Source organism: Botryllus schlosseri, chromosome 6, assembly GCF_051294905.1.
Source record: "Botryllus schlosseri isolate E-star chromosome 6, Bs_hap1, whole genome shotgun sequence".
Classification (NCBI taxonomy): domain Eukaryota; kingdom Metazoa; phylum Chordata; class Ascidiacea; order Stolidobranchia; family Styelidae; genus Botryllus; species Botryllus schlosseri.
The window spans coordinates 7,654,534-7,674,503 of NC_137241.1; the positions used below are offsets into that span (position 1 = coordinate 7,654,534).

The following is a 19,970-nucleotide window of genomic DNA, read 5'->3' on the forward strand; positions in this document are numbered from 1 at the left end:
TGGATTAATGTCTTTAATATTTGCTGAATTTCTTGCAAAAAATACTTCTCGCTATACGCGCAATGTGCTGTGGATACCTTCCAAGTCTATGTTGGGTATTATAGCCAATACGTGACGCTCGCAGAAAAGTTGATGTCATGGAAAGATTTGTCTGACGTTTGAATTATTTGGAAAACTTTAACTCGTCTGGGGAATAGGCGGCCACGGTAGAGGAAGGGAGAGATAGTGAGCTGGTGTCCGACTTAATGCGGTTATAGCTCCAATATCACGATATTGTTTCACAACTATAGCTTGTTGTCAGTTACTGCCGCAGCTGGATACCCTTTAAGCTTCATTTGCATCCTCATATACTGGTTAATCTCTCCTGTTTACTTGCCGATTGAACGCCCGGTATAGAACCCGATCCTATCAAGCGTGTATGGACCCGATACGAGCCTACATTTATGACCTAGCACTTTCCTCCAATACGGCCCTTCCTTTACGCCTGATCTTGTTATTTCTATCATTAGAACCATACACATCACGTGCATACCATACTTCAGAACATAGGAAGTAATGTGCATGTGCAAGAATCGCTGCCTTTCCAACACCATGCACACAAAATCCTGTATCAGTAATAGAAAAGACTGCAGGAGCAATATCCATACACTGACACCGCAAGAGGTAGCCTTATGAGCCCACAGTATTTACAATCTCTGTTAGGTGCTTATTCAACAGCATGGACTTTGTACCGACAAAATATGGATTGTGACGAATCGATTCTATATCGTTCTTCTGTGTGATTTGTATTCAATAAGAATTCTTTGTAACACACTCTTATTCTTAATGGCAACATCGCGTCGCGGTGGATTCGATATCATGACGACAAAGACCTTTCATATCGCTGATATAACCGAACGCAAACGAAGTGGATTACGGTGATGTAGACCAGCACTGCAGTAATATATCTATATAACAATGCATTTCTGTGCCATAGACGTCTCCGAGCTCAACTAAACGAAACTCTTTTATGATTTGAATCGAGCGGATATATAGTTTCAATACTTTAAAGAAATTGGTGGGTATTTCAATTTATTATCTTGGATGAATGTATAAAGGACTGTAACTGCCAAGTTGGGGGAGGGGCGAACTCGAATGAGGGCCCAAAATCATTTCGAAAAGAAACATAAGTTAGACAGTATTTTTGACAGAATTATTAATCTTGTAAACTTGCTTCGCGCGAGATAGCGTAGTGGAATGATCCACAGCTGAAATACCAATGAATTGCGGGTTCGAGTCCGACCGAGATCGACTCCAGAATTCCTGCCTGAGTGTTGGAGGTTTATCTGGGCTTGTCCTCGCCCGGTGTCTTATGAAAAAAGCCTGGAGTTGGGCCGTTCTACAAACGGTAAATACGGAATAAAAATAAAGAGCATCTACCTGGTGTAAAACGACCAATGTAGTCGAAGCACCATGGATTTCAGAGGAACAAACGAACAAACTATACCAGGGGTCGGGAACCTATGGCTCGCGAGCTATATATGGATCTTTTGATGATACGATATGGCTATCTAATAAATTCCCAGTTTCGAACAAAATTTGCATCTATGAATAGTATATTCATATTGAAATGAAACCCGAATATTTTCTGCTGACACTCGTCAGGGGTAATCGTCAGAAACCAGTCGAGAATAAGAAAGAACACTATATATATCAACAATTGTATCACAAAATATGACGTCACCAGCATGAAACGGAGTGACGTCATATTTTGTGATACGAATGTTGATATACAATGTTCTTTCTTATTCTCTACTAGTTGCTGACGATTACCCCTGACGAGTGTCAGCCGAAAATATTCGGGTTTCATTTCAATATGAATATACTGTAATTGTATACTGTATTATATACTGTAATTATATATGTATACTGAAGTTCTGTACCTCCAAGAAGCACTTCAAAATTTGCATCATATTGATAAAATTGCTGTAACTTTTTTATATTCATGAGCACCAGAATACATCTTTTGGTAGCCGATACCAATTGTTAGCGCGTGTGGACGGCATCACATTGTTTCATGACATCCTTGTGTATTTCAATTCAATTGTAGCGTCGTCTGATCATCATCAATATCAGTCTCGTTTTCTTGCTCTATATATTCAATTGCTAGACTAGTTTTCGTTGGTTACTTCGTTGGAACATTCTCAGGGTAAAGCATTATTGTAAATCCTAGTATAGTTAAACACGCCACGCACGCATTCAATAGCAAGGATAAAGGTTAAATAAGAAACTTAATAGGGACAAATATATGGATTGTGTTGAGTCGATTCTATATCGTTCTTTAGTTCAATAGGATTTCTTTGTAACGCATTCCTAATGACAATATCGCGTGGTGATGGATTCAAAATTATGACGACAAAGACCTTTCATATCGATGGTATTCATTATATTTATTCAATTCATGCCCACTGCCCACGCCCAGTCACTGACGATGTTTTATCTCTTAGTTGGTATTTCCACGGCGACAATAATGCACAACAAAAGTGTCACTGAGGCTTCAATTCTCGTCTATAACTGCCTCAGCATATTATACCCTGTATATTTGCATACAAATGCGGTCAACTGATTGTCAGCCGGGACCAAATACTGTATAAGCAAGAAGTGGGTATGATAGTTGCATTTAAAACAAAAATATATTTAAAATAAGCATGTTTTAAACATGGCCCTTGTTGGGAACTTGTTTTATATTGTTATTTTCGCCACGACGTCCCGAATTTTCATTTGTGACGCCACGGTGGATTGACATTCCTCTATAGCTCCTTGCCACTTACAATATGGCTCCTTTGACGAATAAGGTTTCCGACCCATCGTCACGCTGGTGTAATCCATAACGAGACTGAGACGTGGTGAAAGTAGTCAAGACAGCTACTCAAGTGTAAGTAGAAGTAGCTTCGCAAAAATCTACTAGATTACATTAGAGGTAGTACTTTTAAAATCAACCTAAAACTACTTGAAGTAGAAGTAGAATTTGGTGACTGAATCTACTCAAGTAAGTAAGCAGTTGTGACAAACAGTCATAAATAAGCTCTCGCGGTCTTTGAAACTGAGCTATATGCAAAGGGTGCAGAGAGGTGGATTCGTTCTGCTACATCCCAGGCGGTATAAATTTTCCGCAGCATAAGAATTCGACCTCATCCCAAGATCAGACTGAAAGATTTACCAGCTTTTTTTTACACAAACACACTCCTTCACACATAAATGAAAGTTTCATAACAGTGACGTTGAGTCTTAGAGCAGCCCAATGGGGGCCCCAAACCATCGTCTGGGGAGCAAACAAAATGCTGTTTCAGTCGAGAATGTAGGGATGGAGTGAAGCTCTGAAAGGTTCAGGTTCGTGTGAACGCGAACCTATTTAAAGTTTCTGTGTGAACGCGAACGTGAACTTCATGACGTCACATTGCTAATTCCAACCCTACATTTCAGTGAAGTGATATAGGCCTTTCTGTACACCAGGGGTGTCAGACATACGGCCCGCCAGGTCATTAAATCCGGCCCGCAAAGCAATTCCGAGTAGATTGAAAAAGGCGTGTATTACACCATCTTAACGTAACAAAACATGTTTCCGGTTTTTTTGCCTCAAGTGTCACTTAAAAATGTCATTTAACGCTTTTTAAACTTCCCGCACCACGTTTTTCAAGCTCCTTTATTGATTTTTCTATTAACTGTGACGTCACATCGATCCATCATTCAATTCATAATAGTTGGTTGTTAGTAACAATCATCTTCTCAGTTAGTCAGTTTTGGCTACAGCAGGGGAGGGCAACATATCGCCCGCGGGCCAGATCCGGCCCGCGAAGGGATTTTGTCAGGCCCGCCGAGAGTTTTTACTATGAAAGTGAAATTTTATTGTGAATGTATTGACAAATTTTATGCGTCACAGAATGAATCCAAGTTTGCGAACCTGAGAAAGCTGGACATTTAATTACTTGCTAATTACTTAGATTTTCTACCATGAGCCAGTGTTGAGATGACTCGAGTCACCTTTTTCGTATGGCTTGACTTGACTCGAGTCACATTAGAAAAATGACTTGACTTGACTCATCGCTGCAGAAATGCAGATTGAATCGTGACTTTAGGCAAAATTTACGAGTCAATTTAAAGTCATGGATAGGTAGGTGGGTAGGGTATTGAACTATATCATTTTTAAACATTCTGAGGTTTTGTATGTTATCTTGTATTTTGGCTGATATTTGAAGACTGAGACTACACCGCTATACTTGCGTAGTTGAGCAGTTTTGCGTGTGCGTGAGCGATACAGCGCCTTTTGCGAGTGAAATCAACTCTTCCTTCCATTACTCGTCGCCACTTAATCCGCGTATATAAGCGGTGTCTTACACAATGCCCAGAAATGGGCCGTGCGAGTCGGCAAGTTGAGGAATAAATATGAAGAATATTGGCCTGGTGTAAATGACCGTATAGTAGTCGATAAACACCATATCTCAAAACAAACAAACAAACAAACTGTTTATTCGTTCGTTAATTCCGAATAAATGGGTACTTCATCTGTATTTAAAACAGTTAGCAAATGTAATTACTTTGAATCATGTCTAGTATTGTGAAATTTCAACTTGACTTGACTCGTGACTTGACTCGTGACTTGACTCGTGACTTTACTTGACTTGACTTGACTAGAGTCACCTCCAAATATCGAGTGACTTGACTTGACCCAAGTCACCTTTGAAAATCAAGTGACTTGACTAGAATTGACTCGAGTCAAAATGTGCAATGACTCGAGATGACTTGTGACTCGAAGGTAGTGACTTGATCCCAACACTGCCACGAACATTAACGAGGAAGGCCGCGTTCCAATATAACTGATGTTCGCGATCAGTCTTTACTAAGGGTTTCCACATGACACACGACATGCAACCAGAGTTCAAAAAAACTAATTGATAATATTAAACGACCACAGATCTCTGATTGACTTCAATAGCTGTTTGTAAATATATTCAATAAATACTATTCTGACTCTATGCCTTAAACTTGAGGTTTACATTAAATGCAATGCATTCCTTGTATAGGTGGATAACTACGCGATTGGGGTATAATGTATATTGAATATATTCTGTATTCCGGCCCGCCAAGTGCTTCATTTTCCTATATCCGGCCCGCCGACTAGAGAAGTTGCCCGCCCCTGGGCTACAGGAAGCAATCTCAAATCCTTTTTCGTTTTGTTCTGTTAATGCACTGATTGTGGATCTACTGAGTATGTTCTCATCAATAATGTCAGCATCACAAATGTGCCTACTGGCTGTCTTTGTTAATAGTCAGTACATCAGTCTGAAGGATAGAAATAAGTTTTTTTTTTATACTTTACTTTGGCATGAAAATTGGAGGGAAAGATAAAAACTGGGCATTTCATGTAATCTACGAAACATGCCGATGAAGTATGGATAGATGGCGAAGGGGAGATCGACATTTAATGTCATTTGCTATCAAAGAATCCGAAGGGAAATTGGAAACCTTATACATGATTGTTATTTCTGTATGGGCGACATTCCAGGGTTCAGAATAACTCAAAAATGACTTGAAATTGGATTGACATCAACTACAAGTCGTTTCGGCACCTTTCTATATTTCATGGTATCGCATATTCGTGATGTTTCGAAATTATGAACTTTTATGAATAAACTTTAACTTTAACTTCAACATATCTCATATAGATATAAATCCAGAACCACGCATCCCGAACCAACACGAACTTGATAATTTAGTTGGGACCCACTACATGACTAAACCAAATGCGGAAATTCTGACTTCAAGGTTGAAACTAAGGAACTTGTTGCATTCACCGTGTCGATGTCCTTCGTCGAGAAAAAGGCATGAAAGATTTCCACGGTATTTTTCAGTGGCAGGTTCTTCTTGCTTATGCGGGAATGTTGGCAATCTTTTGCAAAGCACTTTACAACAAAATTTATCGCGAGAGAAGGAGGAGCAACCAAGGCATTTCGAGATGTAGCTGAAAATTTTCTTGGAAATAAACGAAGCAATTAATATTAACCTCTAGTAAACAATATGATCGAGATATATGAAAAAATATAGTGGAGCATGTCCTTAAAAACGTATTGCCTGCACTTTCACTTTCATGTTATTAGTTAAAATATGGGTGATGGAAGCGAGGAACATTGACGTGTTGCACCAGGACATGTATGCATTGGAAAGGTGATACTGGGGGTTGTGGATTTGCATCATGATTGGGCATTATTTGCGGTCCATAACACCAGCAGATTTCTGAGTTTATAGACCCTAATCATGCAAACAAATTGACTTCGAAAATTTTTTGAAGTGTTTCATCCTTTTATAATATATGGTAGCCAACATTTTTGCATTTCCTTCTTTTTGTTAGTGGGTTTGTACCTCCAATAAGAAATTATGCGGATTATTATAGGGCAAATTTGAGTTACACGAGAAATCAGAAAAAGTGACGTTTCTCAAAGACTAGGGACACTTCAGAAGAAATTTTTGTATTATAATGATTGGTTTGGAATACCAAAACACAATACATAAAAAATTTTATTCAACTAAAATTTTGCGGAATTTTTTTACGTGGAGTTATTTTGTAGTCCATAGCAAGAGAAGATTTATCATTTCACAGACGCAAGTCACGCAAACAAAACCACTTCTGACGATTTATAAAGTGTTGCTTTGTTACTTGATGCATGAGTAAGCTATATTTGCTCCTATTATCCTTTTCATTAGCGTTTTCTTACGTCCAATAAAGAATTATTGTGATTAATACGGAGAATTACGAGTAAAATCAAAAATATGAAGTTATTGTTTCGCGTCATTCTGAAGTTCTGTACCACAAATCACTTGTTCAAATACTTTCGCAAAAGGTACAGTGACCAACAATTGGAGATCCTTAATAAGTTGGTCAGAACTCGGGGGAAAATTCGAAATCTACGGTATCATGTAGCCTTTCTTAAGGCTTGTATAAAGAAAAGAGTTGTACCAAAGTTTCTGAAGACGAGGATAGAGAAATCGCGTGCTCGCATCAACTCCAGGATTGAGAGTGCATTTTTACATGATGAGATCGAGAACAGCGTAAAAGAGATGAGTACCGTAACTCAACGTTGTGCCAAGCTTAAGCAGCAGGCAGTGCAGTTTCTATCTTATTTTGACCTGATACGGTTTTGTCGTTATATGGCCAAAATTGATGCACGTAAAGAGGATGAGAAGGTACGGCAGAATGAGCGTAACATCAGCTTGCTTCTCAAGACACGATACGGTACCAAGGCAGTTGCTGGTAGTAAGGTTATTACCAACTTATCGGACTATGAGCTGAGTGACACAGAAGAGTTGGTACTATCTCTTGGTCTGGATTTTTCTGTGCCACCGACAGAAATCAAGCGTGAGGAAGTCTTTGCTGAATTTGAGGTATTACTTGGACAATTGTCACATCATCACCAGAAATTTGATGATGAAAGCAGAGCAAAGGAACACAGTGAGAAAATTGTGGCCCTTAAAGCCAAACTAAGTAGCTTAGCGCATGGTTTTTGTGGAACTCCAATCGACAGAAGTGATTTCACGATGACTTCCGATTGCTACAGGAGCATCAGATCCCTGAAATCCAATAAGTCAATTCACATAACCAAACCTGATAAAGGATCTGGTGTAGTTATTTTGAATAAGTGTGACTACATTTCTAAAATGGATTTAATTCTCGGCGACAAGTCTAAATTCGAAATCCTTGGGCCTGCGTGCGACAATGACAACACCTCCAAGATAGAAGCTCGTATTCAGCGTCTACTATTGACCCTCAAGAAGGCGGGAAAAATCTCTTCTGCTGAATACGACGACATCAGACCCACTGGCTCCATTCGACCACGTATGTATGGTCTTCCGAAGACCCATAAATCGAATGTACCCTTACGTCCGATACTATCGATGGTTGGATCAGCGTATCACAAAGTCGCGAAGTGGATTGCGAGATATCTTGAGCCGGTGAGTTTGTTCTATGGTGGTAACTGCATTCGTGACTCGTTCACATTTGCTGATACCATTCGTAATATTGATCTCGATGAGTCCGAAATCTCTATGTGTTCGTTTGATATATCTAGTTTATTCACGAACGTGCCAGTTCAAGAGACTATAGAGATTTGTGCCAATGAACTCTATGGTGGTGTCCTTCCATCTCCTCCATTCTCAAGGTCTTCTTTTGTTAAATTAATGCGATTGATCACTTGTGATGTCGAATTTAGTTTCAATAACACCATATATACACAGATCGATGGTGTTGCAATGGGATCGCCGCTTGGTCCCATTCTGGCTAACATTTTTGTGGGGTATTACGAAAAACGGTTATTCGAAGATATTGATCGACCATTAATGTATCAAAGATATGTTGATGACACCTTCGCCATATTTGAAAATGAATCCCAGTGTGATTTGTTTCTGAGCAAATTGAATGGTCTTCACCCATCACTGAAATTCACCATGGAAAAAGAGGTCAATAATTCATTAGCATTCCTTGATGTTGTAGTGGAAAAGACGGGTGCTAATTTTGTTACATCAGTTTACCGTAAGCCTACATTCAGTGGGCAATACATTTCGTGGGATTCTTTCTGTCCAGTAAAACGTAAAGTAAATTTGATAAGAACTCTGGTACACAGGGCTCTGATGATTTGTAGTAAAGTCAAACTTGATTCTGAATTGGAGAACATTCGGTCAATCTTTCAGTCAAATGGTTATCCTGATCATATCATTAAAATGACCATAGATCGTAAACTCAAAGATTTCAGAAAAGTTAAACCGTTTGGACCTAGAAAATGTCCTGTTTATTTGCATCTTCCTTGGATTGGGAAAGTGTCCAACAGGTTTGAAAAACAAATTAAATCGTCAGTGAGCCATTGTTTTTCACAAGTAGAACCTCAGATAATCTTCATGACGAAATCTCTGATGCCTGCAACGCAAAAGGATGTGCTACCTGCGACAAATCAAAGCAACATAATATATGAATACACGTGCCGATGTGACAGTCGGTATGTAGGTCGCACGTCTCAGCGCTTGCAGCAAAGAATTCGCCAGCATGTCCCACGGCAAATTAGAATAAATAATGTTTCTCCAACTCCTTCATCGCAGTCTGTTGACACACTGCGTGATTATGATCAAGTTACTGCTTGTAATTCGGCTATTGGACAGCATCTCTTATCCCATCCAGAATGTGCTGATCATTACAATGACAGTCAATTTTCTATACTTGCTCGTGGTCGTTCTCTGTTTCATTTAAAGGTCCTGGAATCTACGATCATAAAGCTACGAAAGCCGATTCTCTGTCGCCAGAAGGAACGCCTCTACACTCTTGGAATATTTCATTAATGTTATGTGTTGTGTTTTCGGTTATTTATAACCGAATATGTACTCGTTAACGTTTGTTTTGTACCGTTACTACCGTATCTAGCCCGTCTACTAGTTGTTTGTTTTTGTTATTATTACGTCATACAGACAAAATACTTCTTACATTTCGAATTTGATTCACCCCATCACTAACGTTCGCTACTGATGAGAGTTAGTCGAAAAGCTTTTAGCGAATAAATTAACAATATGAAGTTATTGTTTCGCGAAAATCAAAAATTAGAAGAATTGACATTTCTTCAAAATTTGGGACACTTCGGGAAAACTTATTGTATTTTCGTAATTTGTTTGGAATACTAAAACACACTACACAAAAATTTTTAGCCAACTAAAACTTTTGCAAAATTTTGTTACATGGTGTTATCCAGCGCATTTCTAATAAATCTTGATATTTTCAGTAAGAAATACTTCCATCAGTCCTTCAAGACAGCACATGTCGAGTATGTTTTAAAGGCCACATTATAACCGCTCTACTGCCATGTTGTGGCTTCTAGTCACCCTTAGGAACAGATTGCTGGCATTGACACCCGATTCGGAGAAGACAAAAAGTGCGCGTTCAGTTCACCGATAAAACACTAATTATTCACAGAAGCGAAAACGCCAATGTGAAACCTTTATGCACGTCACAGGGAAAATATAAGACATAAATAGGTCTTCAACCTCGAGAGAAACCCGAATCGCGATATGATAGTATGAGTCTAATTAAACCGTCTACGTTTACAATTAAATCCTTTGCATTCCTCACAACGCATACGCAGGGTTGATGCCAATATATCACTAAAACGAAGAGAGCATAGAATATGCCAAATTAAATATCATCGTTGGAGCCACTGTTTTATCCCTCTGTAACTGCATTCAGCTGCCCAATCATCGTATTTATTGCTAATTCTTTTGTTTGTGAATAGAGGTGCAGCTAAAATAGATCCCCATTGATTCGTATTATATTGTAATATAGCAATTGAGAACATTGTAATATAGCAAGAGAGATGGATATTTCGAGCACACTTTTGTAAAAAAAGCTAGTAAAATGTGTGAGACTGTCAAGGTGCTTGCTCGTTTAGTGTTGATATTTTATGCTACCAGCGCCATGCATAGAGCGGCCAGCGGTTGAAATACCTTAAATTTCAACCCAAGATGTTATAATGACGTGAAAATTGTAATATATGAAAAAGGTTCACAGTGAAGAACCAAGGTTCGTTTGTGAACGTGAACCTCTAAATTTCCGAGGTTCGTGTTCACAACAGAACCTTGGTAGGTTCTGCACTGTGAACCTTTTGGTAAATTGTAATTTTCACCCCATTATAAGATCTTTGGCTCAAATTTATTGCATTTCAACTGCGGGCCACTCCATGCATGGTGCTGGCAGCATAAAAAAAATCAACGCTTAACGAGCATGCACCATGCACCTCGACAACCTTAAATGTTTTAGTTGCTTTGTTGCAAAAATTTTCTCGGAATAACCAGCTTTCCGTTTGTGAATATTTAGTGACTATCTGCTGTGAGCTTGACCCGCAATCACACAACATCACAAGCGATATACGTAGTCAGCGAATGATGCTTATTCAACCAATCAATGACATTGATATCGTCGTCTGATGTAAAAAATCGAACGGGCGTACGGGGTCAATCTTGACTTCATATCTTTACTGCATCATTAAAACCAAATCCGTGCGATTAAGGTGCTTGCTACTGCTGCATAACTTGTTGTTGTTTGTGGTATCGGTAGCGAGTATTGAAACCCGTTGTTCACTCTGCTCCATATCAATGTAGCAATACTCAGACTCCGAACACATTGTCCGGTCTGGCTAAGACCGTTAAGGCGTAAGCTTATATTCCTTGGTAAGTCCTCGTCAAAATTGTTGGCAAAGCGACGGAATGTATTGACTTTACGCAATTATTATATCCTTTGATTACCGCTGTTGATACATTTAGCGACGTTCAAAACGCCGATATGTACTGCAGCATTGTGGCATTATGTGGACCGAGTCTTTGCTAGGTATCGTGTATATTAATATAGGCTATCACTTCATTGGAAGATAGGGTTGGAATTAGCAATATGACGTCACGTGACGTCACGAGGTTCACGTTCGTGTTCACACAGAACCTTTCAAAAAGGTTCGCGTTCACACGAACCTGAACCTTTCAGAGGTTCACACCATCCCTAGCTATTACCTCTGCTACCACATAACGGCTTGCTGCGATCTCGCTGAAACTTCGGTCTGCGCAAAGATATTATTTCATAAAATTTGTTTGACAATAAACTCTGCCCACTGCGGCATTTTCGATGTAATTAACCACTTTCAAAATTTTGAAGAAATCTCTCGCGGCACCCTTGCGGGATGTAAATGGCACAAGAACGCGACACACTGGTTTAGAACCCCTGGTATAATGAATTCGGAAATGATCGGGAATTGCATATATATTGCTAGCAATTTTTTATCCTCACTCTGTTCACGAAATCAGATTCACGGTAGAGCTGAGTGAGGCGTGTTGGCAAGGGTAGAACCCCTAAATAATAATTAAACATCTTCGGGCGGACCCGTTGGTATAATGACTTTGCTATAGGATGCTATTTCGTGACCTCCTATATCCATGGTGGGCAACCTGAGTAGTTATATAGATCGCTCGCGAACGGCTATTGGCTCTTATGGGCCCGCTGGTGACTCGCCGCGAAACTCGTGTTGGTGATTCGCCCTTTTCGACCCCCCCTATCGCTGGTGAGTCGCCATGTGTTCTTATGGGTGCGGTCGTGATTCGCCCTTTCAGGTATGGGCTGCGTCGGTGACTCGCCGCGAAAACTCGTGTTGGTGACTCGCCTTTTTTACTATAGGCGGTGGCGGTGATTCGCCTGTCGTGTATTCTTACGGCTTCTTTGGTGACTCGCCATGTGTTCTTATGGGTGCGGCCGTGATTCGCCCTTCCGGGTATAGTCAACTCTCGCGCTGTGTTGAAGAAGTATCAGGAATAGTAAATAGTCACGTGATTGATTCTTAGTTAATGTGTATATTACAAATTATTAAATATGACCGATTCGAGTTAATCCCGACGTTTGCGGTGAATGCGACTTCGATATATCGTTATTCTTATGGGTGCGGCGATGATTCGTACTTTCGTTGATAGAATGCTAGCGGTATGTCGTACTTTCACCAAAAAGGGTGTGAAATAGTTTGCTAAATCTAGGAATCAGTCGCTTGGTAATTAGTTTACCACGGAACCGGCGTAGACGGCAATACCAACAATAGCCGCGTTCACATATTAACACTCCAAATAGGTGTGAAATAGTTTGCAAACCCTGCGATCGCTGACAAGATAATGTCTCAGACATACGCGACTTGATGTTACAGGCATATCGATCACTCACGCGGTGAAATTTTCGTAAGCAGTTTGGGACAGAGCTTGATTTCACTCGTAAGATTTAATAAGTAACGAATAACAGAGCCGTCACAGACGATGATTCGAATACCGACAAATTCTCACTTATTTCTGATCCCACCCTAATCCTTTGCGAAGTTGACGCTTATTCGAAAAGGTGTGAAATAATTGTAAACCCTACGTCGCTGACGGGATAATGCATCAGACATAGCGATCTAGTTATAGCATGGGTCGGAATCCATTCGCGGGATGTACTAGGTAAATTGAGATAATCCGAAACGAAATATTTTGACTTTGGCGTAGTGTGAATTGAAATAGGATTGACAAACATGACCATCAACTTTCCCACAGCCCCATCTTGATATTATACGCACATTGATTTGAAACAAGTAATGGAACATTGCAACTCTATTCGCGATCCGACTTTTCGTTTGTCAAAGCGACATTTTAACATCTTACCATACTCAAAAGAATTATTTACAACATTAACAAGTGTTAAAAATCTAGTTTTCACTTACTTGATGATATCACTGCAACTCACGAATTTGAATTAATTCATCCTGGTTGTATTCGTATGATCGGTCTTTTTTATTCAATTGTAAAGGTCGTTACTATTCTCAAGACAAAGTAAGTTATTTAATAATCGACACATAAATGACTTGACATAAACATATTATATTTTGAGTATACGAGATTTGAATGTCTGAAAAATAACTGAGAAATCATTTATCACAATAAAATACGTATATTACAGCGTAAAAGATGTTTGAATGTCAGCAACTCTGTACGGTTATAGTTACTACCACTAATTTACCCGACCAACTCGTCATGATCATTCCTGAAATCAACACAAATATGACCACTGACTTGAGTTAACCACAAAACAGCATCAAGTTTTAAATCCACTCGTAGCTTACGGATTATTTGAATGCCGGTTATGTTTTGTTGTAATTGAGTTAACGAAATAGTATTACGTCTCGACATCTTACCATCTTACCATATTCAAAGAATCAACCACGAAAACATTGTCAAGTAAATCCGTTAACCGACCAACTCAAACAGTATCAATACGAAAAACAACCAAACATACACGAATCCATACAATCACTAAAACCTAAAATCCATAACAAACTCGGTTGTATTCATATCCCAACGCATCTTTTTTATTCAACTTGAAAAGTTGTCACTATTCTGTAAGATAGAGGAATTACTACGCGATATATTCTGCAAGACAAACTAATTATTACTCGGTATATTTTGTAAGACAAAGTAAATACTACTCGGTGTGCGGTTTGGGATTAACATAATATGTTTGAGTAAACGAGATTTGTCAGTCTAGTAGTTGAGAATTCATTTCTTACAATCGAACGCCGGTGCTACATTGAAAGTTATCATGTTGTAAACATCCTTATTGACACATTGATTTGACATATGTAATAGTTGATCATGACTTGATTATTAAATTATTTGCGTTAATTAGATCTGCATTGTGGTAAATGTTATGACAGCAACAAACTTTTCAGAAACATTGTTATTAACATATTGATTTGTAAAACTATGCGTGTCTGAAATGTTTTTGATTTGAAAGATATTCCGTGTTTGTACAAATCACTTTACGTATTACGGATATCAGAAAATATTTTTACAAATGTAGTTGTTTCCAGTAACCAACACTAAAGATGGCACAACAATTTCGTTATCCAAACATTGAACACCCGATGCAAAATGCTTTATTGGTCAAATTCGTGACGGCTAATTGAAACGACTACGTATAGAGTCAGTATATTACAATTTCATGTCGTTACTATTGAATCCAGCAATTGATACAATTTGTTGTCGGAGTTGTGACAGCGCATTGAAACATACACAACTTACAGAGTGTGAAAATATCACTTTGGGTATCGAGTACCGTTTGAAGCGTGCGATCAATACATAATTCCGTTCGCACTCTCTAAGACGTTGTGAAGTCTACAGATTTACACTTCAAGACTTTGATCAACACATATGCAATTTGGAATATCTTTACTGGATGCATCCTATTCGACTAGACTTGAGTAATACACAAAACTCATAGCATTAACAAAATCGCAATAGGCGCTACACTGAAGTCTACGAAATGTTTTTCTATTGTTGTTAGTGATCATAAATTATCATTTGAATAAGTAATTGTAATCATAAAACCAAACTTGCGAAAGTCATTACCATAACAAAAGAATATTGTAGGTTGCTTGCTAAATGTATGCCGGAAATATTTGTAGAACGTTCACGACCAAAGAAATTGGAAATTTTCCCATTGTCATTCGTCAAAGTAAATGTCGTCACAATAATCAGTCACTAAAATACCTTACTTGTATGTGATTGAATCGCCGACAATTAACTCGGTAAATCAAACCCCTGAGAAATTTCACTCAGTCATTGGATAGGAAACAGCGGCACTTAATCTGTGTGAGTCGTTTTTTCTAAATACTAAGCATATCTGTCCACCCAAGAACAATTTTCACTCACTTGGGTAACGAAACCAGTGTCCAATATCAATACAAGATATTTTCGTCACACAAAAATAATCAACTTCACTCGATATTCCCGTACTACGAAACTGTACAATGGTTTCATATTTTTTGTGGGACATGGAATTAATACCGATCGAAGTAACCGTATTGGAAATAACTTTTAAACAAACACACTCTACGTGGTTAACATTCTCGTCGATTCTATTGTGATTAATGTATACTTCATGTGATCTGGATTCATTTCGATATGGCTAAACATTCAACCTCGACGGATACGAATTGTCACACAATCAAGTAATATCATACCAAATAGTTATTTACAAGACACAGAAAATTTGTTTTGGTCGTTTCGATTTTATTACTGGAGATACTCATCACTTCGCTTAATACAATCTAGATTTAAACTCCATCGAACCTTTGGTGTCTATCGTTTGCTGGATACGAATTATGTTAGTCTAAGAGTACACAATTTTCACTATCTTGGGTTATGAACTCAGTGTGTTAGCGATCATTCAATATTTTGTAGTATCAACTAGCTACCTCGTAGGATACGAATGATCATCCTCACAACTCTTACAAAAGTACGAAGGATATTTACATCACACAAAGTAATCGACTTTACTCGATATCCTCACACTACGAAACTGAATGATTGGTTTGACTCTACAAACTGTTCTGATGTCACAAGAACTTTTTCATACGAATGGTTACGTATCTAAATATTCAAATAATCCAACACACGACTATAGTACTTACAGAAATATCATAGTTCTTGTAACAAAGTTGTATAAGTATAATGTTTATCGTAAGTCCTACATAGCCATGATATCCGTCCGAGTTTGACTTTTAGAAAACATTATACCGACTTCGCGACATCTTTCAAAATTAAAACCACGGTGACTGCTTCAGAGACCTACCAATGATATTGCAGTAATACAGTTACTTCCACAAAAGAGTATGTATTCGACTTACTTACCACAAATCTAACGCACAAAACAATTTACTTTACTAGCGAGAAGCGCTGAGCCTCACATCCAAACAACTAGAAAGTTGAACTATATTAAAAAACGTCGCTAACCTTTGTGCACCAGCTGTAAATCACACAAGCAACATGTTTCAAGATTCTGGTTATTGAAAAACGTGAAAGTGTTTCTCCTGCACCAAGTCGTTATGTTGACGAAAGCGTATATTGTAATACCATGATCGATTTTCATTCGTTGGTCACAAACTGTCACTACTCTAAATAATTATTTTTCACTCAAACACAAAAGCATACTTGTCACCAATCGTTTTCATCAAGCACGAGTTCAAGAAGCTTACTTACTACGACATGAATTGTTATTTTTTATGTTGTGTAAATAGGTAATAATTTATTTTAGTAACACTACATCAACATCATCGAGTTGTGCGAATAGATTTACATGTGGTTTTAATCGAAGTACACAGCACGAACTAACTGCAGACCCCTCTCTGTTGTACAGCTACTCGGTAATCGAAATGCATTAACATGTAAACAACGATCTTGTTTCGTCACACCAAAAATATGTTCACTGTCGCGATACTCCGCACAAGACGTGCATAGCCTTTTCACACTCGTAATAGTATACCAACGTCAAGCGATAACGTTTAACAAGACCAACGACACTGAACCCACGCCGTTTACCTATGTAAAATTACCACTTTCACTTACCAGTCCATCGTTTACCTGACTAAACATATTATTTTCCTTTCGAGATCTGACGTTTACCCAGAGTAAGAAACCATTTTCACTTGTAAATATTTTTTTTCCTCGGCTAACAAACCTTTTTTTCACTTGGAAATATATTTTTTCTCTGGTTAACAAACCTTTTTTCACTTGGAAATATATTTTTTCTCTGGTTAACAAACCTTTTTCCCTGAGCAACACGCCATTTTGACTTGGTGGTCGTCGTTTACCCGAGTAAAAATATCATTTTCTTGGAGATCTGGCGTTTACCCAGTGTAACAATACATTTTCACTTGGAAAAACACTTTTACCTATAGAGTAACTAATCATTTCTCCTGGGTAACAATACCATTTTCGTTTTGAAAACTGACAACCACACCGAACAATTTGATATTTTTGTATATTGTTACAACGGACAGTGACAAAATATACACCAACAACGACTCCGATACATTTGTCTAATCAAATATTCACTTGTTCTGATTCATCCCATCAAAATCATTGGGTACTCGCATGCAATAACAATGTGCTGTTGTACATCGACATGTATGTTTTCGGAATTGGCGAATAAAGCGGTTTCCGATATGTCCGTGATATCCGGGTTCGTGCTTTGGATTTTTCAGAGTCAGAATGTCTGAATAAAACACCTCATCGACTTTGGTAACTGGTTGATACATGGATAATGATGTTCGGAAAACGGATGAATTTATGTTCCCCATCGCACTAACAACTCCGGGTTACTTGCGGGTTTCCTCAGGTCTGTTTACTATATTGTGTCTTTACTGGTCAATACATGTCGCTCCAGTCAGCCGAAACCGGATCACTAATATGAGAAAGTGTGTGGGCCTGATCCGGATATTCACTCATGAACCAACGACCAATATTCAAGTAAACATGTTACAGACCGTGTTTTGTCTCCATGAAAAATACCAATGCATACACCATCACATACAAGTAACGTCACGATTGTTCACAAGTATTCGCGTAAACGAGGTGTACATACAATGTGTCGGTGTACAAACATCATGGAAAACAAATTCATGTTCTCAAGTATCATCATGCGACGACTCTGTACATTCAATGTGGGCATAGATGACACACGACATGATACAATGGACAGTGCATTATGCATACCGATATATTCTCAGTCAAATATGCGAACCGTGTACTATCACGCATCCCGATTTTCGCTGAATATCCACAACACCAACAAATCTGTACATTTCTTTTCCCTCGACCTCGACGATAGAGTTGTCATCCCAATGTACCAATCGAGTGTATGGTTCATCAGGTGTAAAATCCAAATCAAATGTCACCAAAGTGTGCTTTCCGTGTTTTATTATTTCCACCGACGCTTCTTGTCTGTGTCGTAACACTATGGTGCGGGGAGTTGAAAAACGGTGGATTGTGAAACGGATTGACATGACCAACTGAATCGACGTCAATAGACTTGTGACGATGTCGTTTCAAAATGATACCGATCTCTTGTGGCGATGACCGTTTCGAAACCGGACGAACTGGACCCTTACGATGATGTGTTTTATGATTGCGTGTGAAATCACGAGGTAGTGTTCTATTGTGGTGTACGATTGCAGTCTTCACAGAAACACACCTTATTGGATCACAGTATCAGTCCGAGATTTGCACGATATTTATCTGGAGTCGTTATGTGGGAGTGGCGACATCCATGCATCGTGACTGAAAGACTGATCGCAATCATTTCGAGCACCGTACTTCGATAGTTCGCATTGGTCAAACTTCGGTGTCGACAACACGACGGATATCGACCGATGTATCCAATTGGTCTGGGTGATCTGTCTGGAGATAGGGTCATGACTATCTTGCAATGTAACAACACGATAACACCGTCGAGTAAATCAGTGAACGGTATCGAAATATCGATGTAATAGCGCGGACTCAGAGTCATTGCAATGTGGCTTATTGGTATTGTTATCGGGTGACATTCGATCTACATCAAAACTACCAGCTATGATAATGTCTGTGGATCGATGTTTCGCTTCAGATTGACTCAGAGTCATTGCAATGTGGCTTATTGGTATTGTTATCGGGTGACATTCGATCTACATCAAAACTACCAGCTATGATAATGTCTGTGGATCGATGTTTGTATACCAACACATTGCATGCAATGTCACACACCTCCATTTACGCGTATACTGGTGTGGGCAAACAAGCGCGACGTATGTCTGGATGGTATTTTGTCGTGGAAACACAGGGTGTAACATGTTTACTTTGAATATTGTTCATTGGTTTATCGATTCACAGTTGATATCCGGATCCGGTTACGTACTTTATCAGGGTTTCCGATTTCAAACTGAATGTCGAGACATACATTGACCAATAAAGACACAATATAGTAAACACGCAGGAGGAAAATTCGACCTGGAGTTGTTATCGCGATGGGTGACATAAATCCAACCGTTTTCCGAACACCGTTATCCACATACCAACCATCGTCAAGGCGGTGTTTTATTCAGACATTTTGACTCTGGAAAATCCAAAGCACGAACCCGGACATCACAGAACTATCGAAGCCTATTGTCCAATTTTCCAAAACATTCACATCGATGTATAGCGCATTACATGTGGGTAACTGAGGGTTTTGACGGGATGCACCAGAACAAGTGAATATGCGAATACACAAATGTATCGGAGTCGTTGTTGGTGTATTTTTGTCACTGTCCGTTGTAACAATATACAAAAATATCAAATTGACCGGTGTGGTTGTCAGTTTTCAAAACGAAAATGGTATTGTTACCCAGGTGAAAGATAGATTTCCAAGTGAAAACTGTATTGGTACTCAGGCAAATGATAGTTTTCCAGACGAAAAGGGTTTGTTACCCAGGAGAAATGATTAGTTACTCTATAGGTAAAAGTGTTTTTCCAAGTGAAAATGTATTGTTACACTGGGTAAACGCCAGATCTCCAAGAAAATGATATTTTTACTCGGGTAAACGACGACCACCAAG

The 19,970-nt window shown here is 38.8% G+C and overlaps 1 protein-coding gene across 1 annotated transcript; it reads left to right on the top strand.

The window, feature by feature from the left end:
- The first annotated feature begins 6,811 nt into the window (after positions 1-6,811).
- LOC145440905 (uncharacterized) lies at positions 6,812-9,591 on the top strand. The gene is made up of 2 exons (XM_080318677.1): positions 6,812-7,983; positions 9,271-9,591. The coding sequence occupies exons 1-2, from the start codon at positions 7,093-7,095 to the stop codon at positions 9,355-9,357; spliced, it is 978 nt and encodes a 325-aa protein (XP_080174803.1). The 5' UTR covers positions 6,812-7,092; the 3' UTR covers positions 9,358-9,591.
- Positions 9,592-19,970: the final 10,379 nt, after the last annotated feature.

Coding starts and splice junctions, on each gene's coding strand:
- LOC145440905 (XM_080318677.1), top strand. CDS start 7,093: ATGAGTACCGTAACTCAACGTTGTGCCAAGCTTAAGCAGCAGGCAGTG. Junction 7,984..9,270: donor TTGCGAGATATCTTGAGCCG/GTGAGTTTGTTC, acceptor TTTCATTTAAAG/GTCCTGGAATCTACGATCAT.